General features: G+C 50.1%; 1 protein-coding gene and 1 long non-coding RNA gene across 2 annotated transcripts in view; one reads left to right on the forward strand and one right to left on the reverse strand.

Annotated features, from left to right (window-relative positions):
• Window positions 1-15,990, forward strand: part of IGHMBP2 (immunoglobulin mu DNA binding protein 2) — a 24,918-nt gene continuing 8,928 nt past the window's right edge. Inside the window, exons 1-8 of the mRNA XM_050334868.1 lie at window positions 1-75; window positions 734-903; window positions 1,159-1,351; window positions 1,980-2,077; window positions 7,450-7,613; window positions 8,317-8,517; window positions 11,386-11,533; window positions 13,452-13,626. Of these exons, the coding sequence (XP_050190825.1) occupies window positions 2-75; window positions 734-903; window positions 1,159-1,351; window positions 1,980-2,077; window positions 7,450-7,613; window positions 8,317-8,517; window positions 11,386-11,533; window positions 13,452-13,626 (1,223 nt within the window). The 5' untranslated portion in view covers window position 1. The remainder of the gene's footprint in view (window positions 76-733; window positions 904-1,158; window positions 1,352-1,979; window positions 2,078-7,449; window positions 7,614-8,316; window positions 8,518-11,385; window positions 11,534-13,451; window positions 13,627-15,990) is intronic.
• On the reverse strand, window positions 2,635-5,842 carry LOC126650299 (uncharacterized). The gene is made up of 3 exons (XR_007631397.1): window positions 5,743-5,842; window positions 4,978-5,096; window positions 2,635-2,706 (listed from the first exon to the last, which is right to left on the reverse strand). It is a non-coding gene; the product is annotated as an uncharacterized LOC126650299 (long non-coding RNA).

Below are 15,990 nucleotides of genomic sequence, written 5' to 3' on the forward strand. Positions count from 1 at the left end.
CATGGCGGCGGAGGCGGCGGATCGGCACCTGGAGCTGCTGCGGGAGGAGCGGGAGGCGGAGCTGGCCGAGAGCAGGCACGGACCGGACCGGGGCGGGGAGGGACCCCCGGGGGCATGTGCGGCCGAGGGGAGCGTGGGGATAGGAATCCGTTGTCACCCGTGGGCATCTGGGGGATCCTCCCCCAGGACCCACGGTCACCTATGGAAACCCTGGGGGACTCTCCCGTGGGACCTGCTGTAACCCGTGGGAATGTAAGGGACCCTCCCCTGGGACCCTCAGTCACCTATGGAAACCCTAGGGGACCCTCACTTGGGACCCTGAGGGACTCTCCTGTGGGACCTGCTGTCACCCGTGGGAATCTGAGGGACCATCACCCGGGACCCACTGTCACCTATGGGAAACCCTGGGGGACCCTCACCTGGGACCCACTGTCACCCATGGGAAACCGTCCTGTCACCTATGGGAACGCAGGTGTAATCCCACCTTTCCAACCAGCCCATTCCAATAGGAAACCACCCCAACAGGGCTCTGATCCGTGGGAAACCCCGCTGGACTCACCCCTATGGGACCAGCTCACCTGTAGCCATCCCTCTCAGACCCCCGTGTCGGGGGTGCAGACCCTTACCCAGCCACGAGGTGCCAGGAGCCAGGACAAGGTCATTCCTCTTTGTCACCTGGAGCCTCAAGTCTCGACCTCATCCCGATGGTGTTCACCCCGTGTGTGGTTCCCAGGGCATGGCAGGAGAGCGTCTCCCTGAAGGAATTGCAGCGGAGAGGTGTCTGCTTGCTCAAACTCCAGGTCACCAGCCAGAGAACCGGCCTCTATGGGCGTCTCCTCGTGACATTCCAGCCCAGGAAATGGGATTCAGACTCTGAGCTGCCTTCCAACAGCTTTGGGCCTGGTAAGGGGCATTCCTGTCTTTCCAAAATTAAAAAACAGAATCACAGAATCCAGGGATGGTTTGGGTGGGAAGGGACCTTAAATCCCATCAAGTCCCACCCCCCTGCCATGGGCAGTGACACCTTCCACTATCCCAGGTTGCTCCAAACCCCATCCAACCTGGCCTTGGACACTTCCAGGGCTGGGGCAGCCACAGCTTCTCTGGGCAACAACACATTTCCCCCCTCTTTGACCCTCTCCAAACTTGCCTTTGCAGGGGACATCGTGGGACTCTACGACTCTGCTGGGCAGGGTGACCCAGTGGCCACTGGCGTCGTGACACGTGTCACCTCCAGGGCAGTGACCGTGGCCCTGGAGGAGGCCCGGGATGGGGAGCTGGGCCTGGACCACGAGCGCTCCTTCCGCCTGCTCAAGTTGGCCAACGACGTCACCTACAACAGGCTCAAACGGTCTGGGCTCCCCGGGGGTCCCTCAGCTCAGGGGTGGGAGAGCCATGTCAGAACGGCCACGTTTAGTCCCACACACTTCCCAGTTTATTCACTAGGCTTGGTTTCTCTCCTTTCCGATCGCTGTTACTCCTACAGCAGCTCCTCTGAGGGGAGGTATCCACCCAGTCTTTTTGTGCTGCCTGCTGAGGGAATCCATCCTGGGATAATTCAGTTGGATTTGTCATGCTATATAACCTCATAACAGCCTAAATTTACCCACCTGCTGGCTGGTCCTGCTCTTCCCTTTCCCAGCTGCGTATTTCAGTCTGGTTGTAGGACCTCTGATAGTCCCTGGGTTCTGTGTAGGACCTTTTCCATCCTGGCAGGAGGACTGAATACTTCCTTGCTGGATTAACGTTCTGGAAAAGCACACTTGGCTGTACCAAGCTGGAATAATGGGAAGTGGAAGCCTGACCAGCACAGGGATGCATGTGGGAACATTGGGGGATGCAGGAATTAGATGGGATTAGTCTGGTGGGGTAACGTTGTTCATCTCTGGAATAGTTCCGTCTGTGCCCACAGCCTGTCTGTGGGCCCTTGGGAGTCTCCAAAGGAATTCCTGTGACCTGGATATTCCCTTCTTTGGCAGAGCTTTAACTGCACTCAAGCAGTACCGTGGTGGCCCGGCCTCCGACCTGATCGACGTCCTCTTCTTCGCCTCTGCTCCCAGGGCGTCCAGTGACACAAGTAAGGATCCTTCCTTTTTAATCAGGTTTTATGGGCATTCTTGGGAACTGCCTGTGGGAACAAAATAACTGCTCCTTGTACAGTTTTTATCCACATGTGCAGTCACTCAGCTCCAGGAAAGACCTGAGTGTTGAACATAGCCTTGAACACTCAGTGTTCATCCTGGTTTATACTGGACACGTTTCCCTCACAGAAAGAGCCTTGGAAGAGACTCTTCAGCTGATTAATGCTCCCTTTTCTCAGAGCATGCCAAGGAAAGTGGGGTTCTGGCATGACAGGCAGGATTTGTGATGGGGGAATCAGTCTGCACACATTCACGAGTCTGAAATCCAATCCAGTTTATGAGGAATCTCTCATTTGCTTCCTGCCCCAGTCCCATCCACAAACTCCAAAGATGAGGAACTGCCAGTGCTGCTTCTCTGTTGAAAATCCAGTGACTGCCTCTGTGGGAATTAAGTGGCTATTTGGAACAGCATGGGAACACTTGGATTTTTATTTTTACAGCCTTCTCATTGCTTTTGTCGAATTGGAGGTCTGGTTTCATCAAATACTTTGTGCTTCACAATTTGGCTTTACCAACAGCTGTCCAAAAAAACTGGATAGAAGTAGAATCCCCCTTTGTTGTGAACCTTTGGAAAATAAAAAAAGAAAAGGTGAAATTACACAGCTTAACCTTTCAGAGAAACCAGGGGGAAACCATCCCCCCTGAATCAGCAGCTGTACCAAATACCAACAACTGCTAATGAATGTTATCCCCTGACAGAAGGGAACTATCCTCTGGACTACAGAACTCTGGGAATGAGGGCAGAGGGTGGGTGAAGCTGCCCAGCAGGCCGGGCTGGCAGTCTGGGTCTAAGCCATGTACAGAGCTCAGGTCCCTCCTCTCCCTGCTCATGCGATCTGTCCCTTCCAGGATTCCCTCATTTTCCTGCCCACCACAGCTCCCTGCACTGTTTCTCTTCCTTGGATTGTGGATTTGGCTGCCCACAGTGGTTTGTCCTCTCGCCCAAGGCAGGCTCCCATTCCCTCCAGCCAGGCTTTGCTTCCAGAAGGATATACCAAGGACAAGGAATGGATATTAATAAGCCATATCCCCGTATCTCTAAGCACTGATCCCCGTCTGAGTCAACCCTTTCAGGGACCTTGGCGCACTCACAGTTTTTAATACGAGATAAAAGAATTCAATTTTCATCTTTAACTTTCTTAGCAACTCTTGCTCTTACCCCGAGGGAGCAGAACTGCCTCTAATGAAGGCAAACTCCCTCTCACCAGATTTCCAAACAAAGCAAAGATGAATTTTACGTCTCCCCAGCCCAGGCAATATTGATGGATAGAAACATTCAGCCACATTAGACAGGCAGAGGAGATGAAATATGAGAAGGCATCACCTGAAATCAGCAAAATACTCTGGCAGGGTACAAAGGCCTTCCAGTTGCTTACTCCCCTTAGAGCTGCTTTCTTCCCAACTAGAGAGATGTTTTTAAATTTAGATTAATTCTAAATGAAAGTTAAAATAAATTAGATTAATCCTATTAATTTATTAAAAATGTACATTATATATTATAATATAATGTAGAATAATATAATATTAAATACCAATATAAAATACTAATATATAATATATACAATTACATAAAAATTTAAATGTGCATTTATATTAACATATAAGAAAAATAAATAGTAATATAAAATTAATATAAATTATTACATTTATATATGACATTTTAAATTATAAAATTATCTATTAATTTCAAAATTAAATTTTATTAGATTCATTTAGATTAATCCCCAGCCAGGAATTAAACAATAAGTTCAAATAGGTCCTTGAACTGCCAGCCTGCGCTGAGCTGAAGTGCTGTGAGGACACAAAAAGCTCCCAGCCCTCAGGTGCTTCTCCCTGTCTCAGTGTCTCCTTTCCTGACCCAGCACCCATTAGCCTGGTTTCCTTGGGAGGTGCTTCCCTCTCTCTGTCATCCCATCCATTACCCGATTTCTAACAAACCCATCAGCAGGCTGAGTCAGTGAGTTCTGCACAGCTCCTCAGATTGCCTGTCTAGACACACATCTGTGTCAACACCGTTCTGGGATGTGGTACGGGCTCTCTGCAACCCAAATCCAGAAAGCCACGGAAAGGAGTGAGGGGAAAATCAGCTGCAGTGAGTGAAAGCTTTTTGCAGCAGCAAAAGCCTAAATCTGATTCTTTTTTAAAGTGTGGGATAAAATCTAGAAGCCTTATTTTCCAAGCAGGACTTCCGGGTGGGTTCTGACGCCACTGTGCATTTTAGTAATTAATTACCAGACACCAGCAGCCTAACCCAGCACAAGGGCCAAGTCCTTTCAAAACACTTAAAAATGCAACAGTGAACATCCTTGTCCTAAACACGAGAACACGAGACAGGCAGTGGGAGGAATAACCCATGGGATAGCCAAAGGAACGGGAAGGTGTCACCACTGGCTAGCTAGGATCTGCAGCTAAGAGTGGGACCGACACGAAGCACTTCCACAGCTCACCTTACTGCCTCCACAAAGGTTCCAGGGGGGAGAATAAGCTTCCCAAAAAGACAAACTCTGAAGTCAGCAGGATTTTTGCCCTCGTGAGACTCCCTAGGAAGCAGAATCCAGGCGCTCATCCATCAGGAGTGCTCTGCTTGTGTCTCTCACACTTTCATCTGCCTTCGTGGCCCTACTAGAGCTTCCACACCCAAAACCTCCTCCAAGCATCCCTTCCCTGCTCCCAGCATCCATGTGGGACTCCTGGACCCCAGTATTTTGGGAATGGGGGGAATGTGGAGAGGCTTGGCTTGCCAGCAGAGGCCAGCATTGCTCTGCTTGCTGTGCTCCTCATGGTCATCCAAGGGGGACACATCCCTTTTCCTTCTGGAATTCTGGTTGTGCCTCACCTGTGCAGGTCACTAACAGCTCTCTCCTGTGGTCCTGGGCTGGAGAAAGTGAGGGATGTTCACTTCAGTTCCCAGGAGCTGGCTCCGAAAGACCTGGCTTTACTTAAACCTACTAATGGCTGTAAAAACAGTTGAAAGGAGAAAGAAGGAAGAAACAAGCCTGGTTAAAAGGCAGGAATGTCCCCAGTAAAAGCCAGCTTGGCACTGGGATTTCAAGCAAGACTTCCTCGGGCTTCCTGGGAAAAGTCACTTGCAAAAAATCCTAAATACTCCTTGTCCCTTGGCCACGTGACACCTCTTGTGATCACAGGGGCCATGGAGAGGCCCTGGGGATTTTTGGGAAGACTGAGCCACCCAGACAACTCAGATGCCAAGTGTTTCCTGGGGAGAACAGGGAAGGTTCCTGATTCAGGCTGAAGTACCCACCTGGACTGTGTCCAGCAGCACTGGCTATTGTGAGGTTTTGCTGTGGAGGAGCTGCCGGTGGGGCCTGGTTTACTCTTGGTGCCTCCACACACTGATGGTGAGGAACACACTGTGAAGAGCACAGTTTCCCCATCTCTTTTTGGTGCAAAGACCCCTTTTCCTGGGCTTGGATGTCACCCTGCAACTTGCTGCTTCCCCAGAGTGGCTGGAACTGTGCAGAAAATCACCTCAATCACTGGAAATGTTGGAGAGCCAACCCTGATGGCCAAGGTGGTTTGTTTTATCAGCACTGCACTCCCTAAATCGAAAAAATTGAGTTGTGTTTCTGGGCAGAATTACCTGGCCACCAGTGAGACACGTCCCTGCCAGAACTGAGGGTGCAGATTTCCATTCCTCCTCTCCATGGCCCGCTTGGGATCTGGAATGGACAGCCTTGGGCGAAGCAGGAGGCAGCTGTGCAGAGCTGATGCCCAGGGGTAGAGCTGGGTTAAGAGGTGCAAATCCTAAACCAATTCCTTGTGGAGTCCTCTGGATCAGCCCTGCTGCAGTGGATAACCTGCAGTTCTTCACATGAGGCTACTTGGAGCCCAGGCTGGTGGATGAAGAGTTTGGAGGAGCTCAGCATCCCTTAAGAGGCTCTTCCCTCCTCCTCACCCCTGTGCTTAGCCCAGGAGAGGCTCATTCCCAGCCTGCCCACACAGCAGCTCCTGGAAGCATGTGGTTGGAAGGGATGAGGGTGGGCACACGCCTGGAGAAGCTCCTGAGCTCATCCTCGAGCAAGAAAACATCAATGACTCCCACGTCCCGGCTGTTCCTCACTGTGGGAAATGCCTTTCAGTTTTGAAGCTATTCTTGCTGTTCCCCCGGCCCAGGGGATGTTTCCTGGCCTTCTCTTAGTCATTAGCACACTCACCCAAAAATTATATATAAACCAAGAGGCAGATTAACAGCAAAAAGCACCTTTGGCCCCAATTCTCCCTCCCTCACCACCTCTTTGGGGGGAGTTTTTGGTTTAACACAGACACCTCATTTAGTTGTGCTGCCTCAAAAGCCAGAGGTCCCGCACGAGTTCACCTGCCTGAAACCAGGAGAAACTTCCCTGCTTTTAATCCAGCCCTTGATGCAAAGAGAGGGAGAAACCACATGATGCCCAGCAGGGAACGATGCCCAGAGATGTGTCTTATATAAGCTTTTGTGGGAACGTTATTTTCGGGAAACCTCAGTGTAATGAGTCATCATCTCTGCTGTAATTAACTCCCATAATGAACAAGGAGATTAGCAGCAGGATTAGGGGGGATGAGAATAAATTTGGGCCTAAATGAGATAAATCTGGGAGGTAAAAAGCAGCTTGTGAGAACTGGGTCTCTGCAGTGAAACCAATTCTCTTCTAATGCAATTTGCATATTCTTTTCTCTTTTTTCCTGCCTTATGAAAGCTGAAACTAATTTTAGTTTTATCATTTAAATTGCTGTTCTTATCTTTTCCTACCTTCCTTGCTGACCAGTACAGGGCTGCTGTGTTCTGCCTCACAGATTTTGTAGGTTTTCCTGCTGCTTTTTCACTAGTGCTGTGTCGGATTTAACTGGAATGGCTGTCATTTGTTCACAAGATCAGCTATTTCCCTCCCAGTTTCCACTGAAGATTCCCTAAATATGCTGGCCCACCTGTGAAGCAAACCCAGAGCTCCCTCCACAGCCAGGACAACCCTCCTGTTTGATGCTAGAGCAGCTAAATTCCTCTTTGAACACTGGAAATTCCAACACTGACTGGCTGTGTTCACAGCTGAACACAAAATATCAGGGGTGGGGAGGGGATGGGGAAGGCAGGGATGCAGGATGGACAGCTTGTTTGTTTTGGAAGCATAACAAGCCTTACTTTTATATTTTGGGGTCTTTTATCCTCCTCAGTGTCTTCCTCCCAAGTTCCTCCTCATTATGAAATGGATTTGGGCTGGCTGCGGAGAGCTTCTTGTTTTCCTGCATTTGTGCTTCTCAGCCAGCTCCCAGTTAGGGCAGAGGTCCCAGTGACCCTCTGCTGTGTCCCCAGAGCCTCTGAAGTTTTTCAATACCTCGCTGGATGAATCCCAGAGGGAAGCTGTCTCCTTCTCCCTGGCCCAGAGGGAGCTCGCCATCATCCACGGCCCACCCGGCACAGGGAAGACCACGACCCTGGTGGAGATCATCCTGCAGGCTGTGCAGCAAGGCCTCAAGGTGAGGGGCAGTGGCAGGGCTGTGGTGACTGTGACCACCTCTCCTTGTGTCGAGACCTCACAGCACCCCCAGGTGTCAGAAGGGACCTGCAAGGAAGCTGGAGAGGGACAATTCATCAGGAACTGGAGTGGTGGGACAAGGGGGAACGGATTCAAACTGAAAGAGGGGAAACTTAGGTTGGATATCAGGGAGAAATTCTTCCCTGTGAGAGTGGCCAGGCCGTATCACAGGCTGCCCAATCCCTGGAAGTGTCCAAGGCCAGGTTGGACGGGACTTGGAGCAACCTGGGATAGTCGAAGGTGTCCCTGCCCGTGGCTGGGGGTGGCACTGGATGGGCTTTAAGGTCCCTTCCCAGCCAAACCATTCAAGGGCTTTGTGGCAGCTGGAGCAGCTCCCACAGGAGCTGTGCTGATCCAGAGCCTGGCTTGGCTTTCAGGGATCGGGGACTTTCCCACCAGCTCAGATTAGGTGCTGATAAAAGCTCCAAAACTCAGGTTTGCTGTTTATTGTGAACTCTACACTAGTGCAGCAAAGCAAGGCGAGAATTACCTTTGGAGCCTGGGGGCCCTGGAGATGTCAGTGGTTTATTCCCAACAGGTGCATGTTGGTCTCCCTCTCTCTGCTTCTTCCCACTCAGACATTGCTGCTCCAGGGTTCTGGTGTCCTTGGAGGTACCAAGCACAGCTGGTTTCTCCTCTCGCAGGTGCTGTGCTGTGCCCCTTCCAACGTGGCTGTGGATAACCTGGTGGAAAGGCTGGCCGGCTCCAAGGCCCGGATCCTGCGGCTGGGACACCCCGCTCGCCTGCTGGAGCCCATCCAGCAGCATTCCCTGGATGCAGTCCTGGCCCGTGGGGACAACGCCCAGATAGTGGCAGATATCAGGAAGGACATCGACCAGGCCTGGGTACGTGTCCCTGCAGCCCATCCCACCTGCACTGCCTGGCTGCAGCACCTGATCCACAGACCTCCCTAAATTAAGGGACAACCTTACCACTTCTTAGATGACTGTGCTCCAGGTTATCCCAAAAATCAGTGACTAGAGGCAAGTCAGGGACTAGTCCTGAAGTGAGCCAACCTGCACACCCTGGTTAAATCACGTATTTGGGGTTCAGGACACCCTGAGCCCCCGAGGATGCTCATTTTGGATCTTCCTGTAGCCAGGCAGGGGGTTTATTGGTGAGTCTGTCTTTGTGGCCAGTCAACAGGAGAAAGGACACCCCAGGGGTGAGACAAATAATGGCAAAGTGCAGGGGACTAAACAGTTGAAGATGGGAATGGATCCAGAGTGGCCTGGATTAATCCCATTTACTCTGATTGGAGGTTAGAAAATTAGATACTAGGAAGAAAAATCTTCCCTGTGAGGGTGGTGAGGCCCTGGCACAGGTTGCCCAGAGAAGCTGTGGCTGCCCCATCTCTGGAGTGTCCAAGGCCAGGCTGGATAGGGCTTGGAGCAACCTGGGCTAGTGGAAAGGGGTTGGAACTGGATGGGCTTTAAGGTCCCTTCCCAGCCAAACCATTCTGGGATTATGTCATCTTCATCTGCTGGAAGGCAAAACTCCTCCTGGCTGAATCCCTGACGGAAGTGGGAGAATCACAGTCCCCACTGTTGTGCCCTGCCCCTCACATCATGTGTCTGGCATGGTTCCTGCCATCCTCTTCACCAGAGAAACATTCCCATCATTAATTCACTTCCTAATGAGCTGTCTGCCTGTCCTGACACTCCCTCCCACTCTCAGCCACCTTAAGTAGAAAGCAGAACGTATTTAAAAATGCATCTTTAGTTTCTTCTTTCTCAACCTAGTTTTCCTAAACTTAACTTACAAAGTGGCTCTGTTCTTTGCGATGACGTTTTGATACTAAGTAAGTTGTTTTCCCTCCCCTTCTGGTGACAACACTGTCCAGAAGCCATTTTTTTACTTCCTGATTTATTTTCCATCATTCTCACTAGTGATTATTTTTGCTTTTCCTCTCCCTGGGAGGCATTTGGAAAGCTGAGAGGTTTTTCACTGTTGATTTTCCATAGCAGAAGCGGAATTAGGGAGAAAGCAGAACCTTCAGCACTAAGGCCTCCATCTGCTTCCTCCCTAGGAAGAGGATCATGGTGATGGGAGGGAGGAACTGGCCACCAAGGCTTGTTTCACCCCAAAATACCAAACAAGAACCCAAGAGCTGCAGTCCAGCTTGTTTTGAGCTGCCCACAATCAGGTCTGTCAGAGAACATGACCCTGACTCATTCCATCTCTCTGGGCTGCAGAAACCTCAGCTCTGAGGTCCCAGCCCATCTTTCCCTCCTCCAGCCTCAGTTTCTCCCCTGCCATGTTCCCTGCTTGTCCCTGTAATAATTTCTTCCTTTGCAATTCCACATTTTTATGCTTCTCACTCCTCCCCTTCATCAACACCACAAACTACAGAAGGACCAGTGACAGAAATAAACCCCTGTGCTCTCTTTGGGCACTTCCTACCCCTTTGTGCCTCCTGCCCTCAGCTGGCTTCAAGCTTCCCAGGACCTCAGCTCCTGGATACTCTGCACCAGCAAAACTGCAGCCCCACAGTACCTGAACAAGAAAGGCAGCACAGGTCCAGTCCCAGGTCCAGGGGGATGAAGCAGGTAATCCAGGAAGGAAACCAAGCTCAGCCTGACCTGGCCTTAAACAGAGCTCCCAGACCAATGAATGGGTGGGTGGGGGACCAGATGAGACAGGTGGGGATAGTCAGAGCCTCATGGCACCCATGGAACCCTAATTAGGAATGGACTGTGCTCCCTGCTCCCTAAGCTGCTTCCAGAGCCCAAAATGAGGTAGATGTTTGGATCTTGTGAGTGCCACAAGCCGTCATCAGACAACAGTTGCTATGGTTAATTTGTTCACTAGATCTTTGTAGCAGAACAGACATTCCCCTTGGCCCTGCTAGCACTATCAGTTTGCCCCTCTAATATTCCTGGTTCCAGCAGGGAGGAAATTGATGCTCATTTGCTTTGTTCCTTCAGCTCAGTCCACCTGTCCCTCAGATCCAAGGAAGAGGTGCCTGTGTGGTCACAGATCTGCCTTTCTGTCATCCCACCCCTCTGGAATTTCTCAGCCCATTTTGACTCCACTTGACAGGCACATGGAGGTTTCAGGGTTTTAAATACCTACAAGTTCAACTGGCTGAGCAGAGGCTGCAACATGAGCTGAACCGTGCTAGACCCTGGAAAATCCATCCTTCCAGAGCATAACTGCAGGAACAATCGAGCCTTATTGGTTTGGCTGCGTATAAAAGCCTCTGTCTGCAACATTTCATCTTTATCAAGTCATTACCTCCAGGGAAATGATCCCAGTTTCCCTCTGGGATCGCTCAGGGTGCCTGCAGTGAGCCATAGCTGGGCTGACGTCTTGTGGCTGCTGGTCTGGAAGTGCTGGTGCCCAGTGCTGGTGGTTTGATGTGTTAGATATATTTAATAGTGCTGCTAAAAAAAAAAGCCGTGGCCCTGTCTAGATGCTGCTCTGAGTCATTAAGAGCAGCTCAGAGTTGCTGGTTTGAAGGGGCAGAGTTGCTGCTGTGGATTGGGGAGCCCTCCTGCTTCCAGGAGCCAGAGGGGCACTGCTTCCCTGAGCAACGGAGCAGAACGAGATGGGGAATCCCAGTTACCCTCACCCAGCAGAGGCACAAGACCCCTCTTCCCAAACATTACTCCCTGCTCTGTGTCCGGATTTGGCAGGTCGTAGGCATGGCTGTTGGATGGACTGAGCTGACTAGAAACAGTTGGTTCTACCCTAATTTTTCTGTTTTCCAGGCGAAAACCAAAAGGGCCCAAGACAAGGGAGAGCGGAGCCACTTTCTGGGCGAGATAAAGACCCTGAGGAAGGAGCTGAAGGAGCGAGAAGAAGCTGCCATGGCCTCAGCCCTCAGCCACGCCAGCGTTGTCCTGGCCACCAACACAGGTGTGGGATCCCCTTGTGCAGGATTTTACCTCCCTTTGCCGGCACTCAGCCAAACCACGTGCCCTGCAAGGGTACCTGGGAGACTTACCCTGCCCCAAGCCCCTGGGAGCTCAGTGGGGTCTCCCAAAGCCCTCCCCAGGGGGATGCTCCCGGTTTCCACTCTGGCGCAGGGGGTTGTTTAGCACAGAGTAGGGGTCTGGAAGGGCCTTAGTTAGTTCTGAGTAGGAGCTGAGAGCTCAGTGAGTAAACAAGAGCTGCTGGAGGTGTGCAATCTGCTATTGATTGCAGAAGTCACATGGAATTGCTTCCCTGCTTGGACTGTTTCCAGGACTGATAGAATCCAGCACGTGCTCACCACTGCCTGCTCTCAGTCTGCCTGTTGTTAGTCCTGTAATCACCCAAGTGATTATTCCTGGAGTGGGGAGACGTAAGATAAACCTTCCTCCCTCTTGCCCTCACAAAAGGCTGGTGTCTTAAATATCTGTCTCAGAAAACATAAATTAGATACAATTTTTATATTTATTTTAATATTTTATATAGTATATTTATATATTATATATTTCATTATACATAATATATAATAAATTACAATATGTTTTCTAATACTACATTATAATAATATATATAATTATATTATACATTGTAATATAATATAGTACATTATATGTTGTATAATATATGTTTATATATTATGTATTATATTATATATTAATTTTAATATAAATGTTGTATATTAATTATAATTTATTCATTACTTATTAAAAACAAAACAAAAAAAGTATTACATTGCATAGGATTTAGGGAGCAGATCCAGGTACCCATCAGGCATCTGCATCTACAGGTAGGAAGGTAATACCCTGCAGTTGAGGGGGATGTGAGTACTTAAAATTTAACAGGTGTTAAAAGGCTTTTCTAGCTCAGATGTTTAATACTCTGCTTATATCTTCAGATTTAGTTGCTCGGGGATCATTTCCTGAAGGGAAACATCAATAATTTTAGGTCATAAAAAAAACCTCATGGGGCAAGTTACTGGGGTGAAGGTTAAAGGCAAGATAAATCTTCCCTTTATTCCCTAGGCATTGGACTCTCCTTTTTTTTAACTTTGCCTGGAAAAGGGGCAGCTTTCCTTTTTTCAGCAAAACTGGTATTTTTGGGGGATCAGCTGTGATTTCCTCCTGGGGCTGGGGCTTCCCAGCTGGAGGTCTGGAACTCAGCTTCTGAGAGAGGTGGTGGGCGAACAAAGGGTTTGGATTTTGCTAATCCCAGTGGTGGGATTTCCCTGAACCCCTCTAAGCTTGATGGGAATTCTGCAGCCCAAGTGCTCCGCTGGTGGCTTCAGCCCAGAGAAAATCTAATCGTGACAGCACTCAGGGCCATGAGTGACCTTTAATTAATGGCAGTTCAATAAACCCAAGACTGGGAGGGAAGAAAACCAGGCCAGGCTGGTACAGGCTGGTTTAGACAGAAGGAAACTTCCATTTCTTCTCCTTCCCCCCTCAGCATGGCCAAAGGCAAAAGTCAGGTTATAAGTGTGCCCCTCTTACCAGAGAGGATTCATATGGGCTGGAAACTATTTTTTAAGGGAAAACAGGGTGTCTTAGATGACAAACTGTAACACCAGTGTTGGTGATGAGGAGTTTTGTTTGCACTGGAGGGCAGCAGGAAGGTGGGTGTTCTCTGCTCGGCTCTGGGCGAAGCATTCGAGGATCTTGTTCCCTTTGGCTGCTGTTTTTCAAAAAGACTTGGAAGCTTCTGGGCCCAGATGCCAGGAAAAAAAAAAAAAAAAAAAAAAAAGGGGGACAAACAGGAATTGGCAAAAACAATCCTGACATACACGCATACGTGCCTGGTACGGGCTGCAGAGCTGGATGTCTAAATCCCTACCAGGAAATGTTATCGTGCCTTCTCCTTCCATCAGGTGCCTCCTCCGACGGCCCACTGAAGCTGCTGCCCGAAAACCACTTTGACCTGGTGGTGATTGATGAGTGTGCTCAGGCCCTGGAAGCCAGTTGCTGGATCCCTCTGCTGAAGGCTCCCAAGTGCATCCTGGCTGGGGATCACAAGCAGCTGCCCCCCACCATCGTCTCCCACAGGTAAAGTCCCAGCTCCTCCTGTGGCCGATGCAGCCGAACGCTCCCGAATCCTCACCTGTGGAGATATTTCATACTGGGATTATTTATTGGATCCCCCCCCCTTCCTGCCCAGGAGCTGTCATGCTGCTAGAATGCCATCAGAGCTGTGTTACAGGCAGCCACTGCTGGAAGTTTCACGTGGCTTCCATCCCAGCAGGTTTCTCCTGGGAGGTGGTGCCTTTACCTGCAGCTCATCCCAGCCATGGATCAGGGAGAGGCCCTGTGTCTGCTGGGCAACTGCCCCGGGGCTTCCAAGGCTCTGAGTTAACAGCCAGGGAGAGCAGTCCCACAGGAAGCCTTTGGCCCTGCCCTGGGGTTGCTGGGAATTCTCGAAGGGGTGTGTGCCATCACAGTCCCCTGCAGACCAGGAGAAGCAGCACAGGGGCAGATCCCTTCCACCTCCTCCTGTAGGTAATTCCAGAGCTCTCCTGAAGGCCCCGAATCACCTGCCACCTCCTCTTTGGTTCAAGGAAGGGGATGAGCTATTTCCAAGGATGATTCATGCGGAGGACTCCAAGCCTTCCTCCCACCTTCCCCTTCTCCATTGATGACAGCAGGCCTGGAGTGGGTGGGCTCCTATTTTGGGGTCTAAAGTGAGCCGGGATGGATCCAGGCTGGCAGGAGGCTCGGCTGTTACTACAGCAGGGGAAGTCAACCCTGCTCAGGCAGGAAGCTCCTGTCCAGCAGGAATGCTGGGATACTCCAACTATCTTCCTGTTGCCCGCTTTTTCCTCCGTGGATTCAGCATTTATCAGTTATTATCATCAGGTTTTTTCCCCTTGAGGCTTAGGGAGTGTTTGGTGGACAGTCTGAAGGGTGTTCCTCTTGCTTTCTGACACATCTGGAGCTATCCCAGGATGCAGAGGGTATCCCCCCACACACCTTGCAGTCCACTCACCTGCATCTTTGTCCGTGCTGGATGGTTTCTTCTGAGAGCTCTTCCCAGCAATGGCAAATTCCAGCCCCCTGCAACTCCCCCTCACTGGCAGCAGCTTCAGACCTCCATCTGGATTTTGGCCCTGTCCCAGTGGGCACCTCAATGCCAGGACACTTCCTGCAGTCCGACAGGAATATTTGCTTGCCTTGTGTTCATTTGGGCCTTCGTTCCATCCTTTTCTGGCAGCCCGATTAATTCATCCCCACATCAGGGCTCTGATTTATTAACTGTACTCCCTGCAGATATCAGCAGGTATTTGTCAAACCTCTGGTTCTCACAACTCAGACAAACACTGGGGTGTTTTGCTGCTTGTGTGTTAATGGCCAGTCTGGGTGTCTGCACCATCCCAAATCCACGTGCTGGTTCTCCGTGCTCTGTAGTTTGCTGATTCCCATGTCAAGACTGAACGGATCTGCTTTCACTTCACCACTGGAGAGCAAGTTGTCAGGCCTTGGGTTTCTCTGGTGGCTTCCACAGCTGGAATAGAACAAGCTCCCCTCCTCCTTTATATTTGCAAGGATTAAAAAAATAATCCACAATATCCAGGGAAAAGGGGGAATTCTGCACAGCCTCACTACTGCTTTACCTTGTTGTGGAACCTCTTAAAGCTGTACCAGGATGGAAAAACCCAGGGCACAGAGCAAATACTTTCCATGTCCACAGCAGCCTCAGCCTGGTTTTGCCATCCAGGAGCAGTGGATGTGCTCCTGGATGCACATCCATTAATTAACCTTGTTAATGTGGAGTTCTTGAGGTGGGAAAACACAGTGACATCCTTCTCCAGGCTCTTCGTTCCAAATTCAGTGTGTACTGCAGAGATCAGGCACACCAGCATCTCCTGTCTCAGGGGTGAATAAGAAAAGATATTCCACGACTGAGGGCACAGCTCCAGCCTTCCATGGGAAACAATTCCCCATTTTCCCCACAGTACTGATCGTTCTGGACACATACAGGGCAGGCTGTAGGAAGGTGCATTTGGGCCAAGTGCAGCCTTTGCTGCAGGTGAAGCAGGGTGAAACCAGGTGAGCAGCAAATACTGGCTGCTGTGGGCTTGTTTTGGGAATTTTACCTTTCCCAGTTTTCCTTGAGGTACTTTTAAGTAGAGATTCCCAAGCATCCTGTGCTGTGCAGTCGTGTCTGTCCAACCTTTTCTCCCAGTTCCATTTCTCTAAAGCAGCTGATGGGTAAAAAATGTCTGCTCAGGGCACTTAGGATTTTGTTGGCGTAGAAATCAACCACAGGAGGAATTAATTGAGTGGTAAAATAATAGAAATTATTAACAGGTGAAATATTCTCCAGCAGTTTAATTCCTCATTATTAATTCAGCATGTAACATCACGTAGAGCCCTGTGGTGGGAATGGAGCTGGAAGGGCATGGAAAAGCATTA

This window comes from Myiozetetes cayanensis, unplaced genomic scaffold (genome assembly GCF_022539395.1).
Source record: "Myiozetetes cayanensis isolate MyiCay16 unplaced genomic scaffold, myiCay2020 scf6-25, whole genome shotgun sequence".
In the NCBI taxonomy this organism is placed as follows: Eukaryota; Metazoa; Chordata; class Aves; order Passeriformes; family Tyrannidae; genus Myiozetetes; species Myiozetetes cayanensis.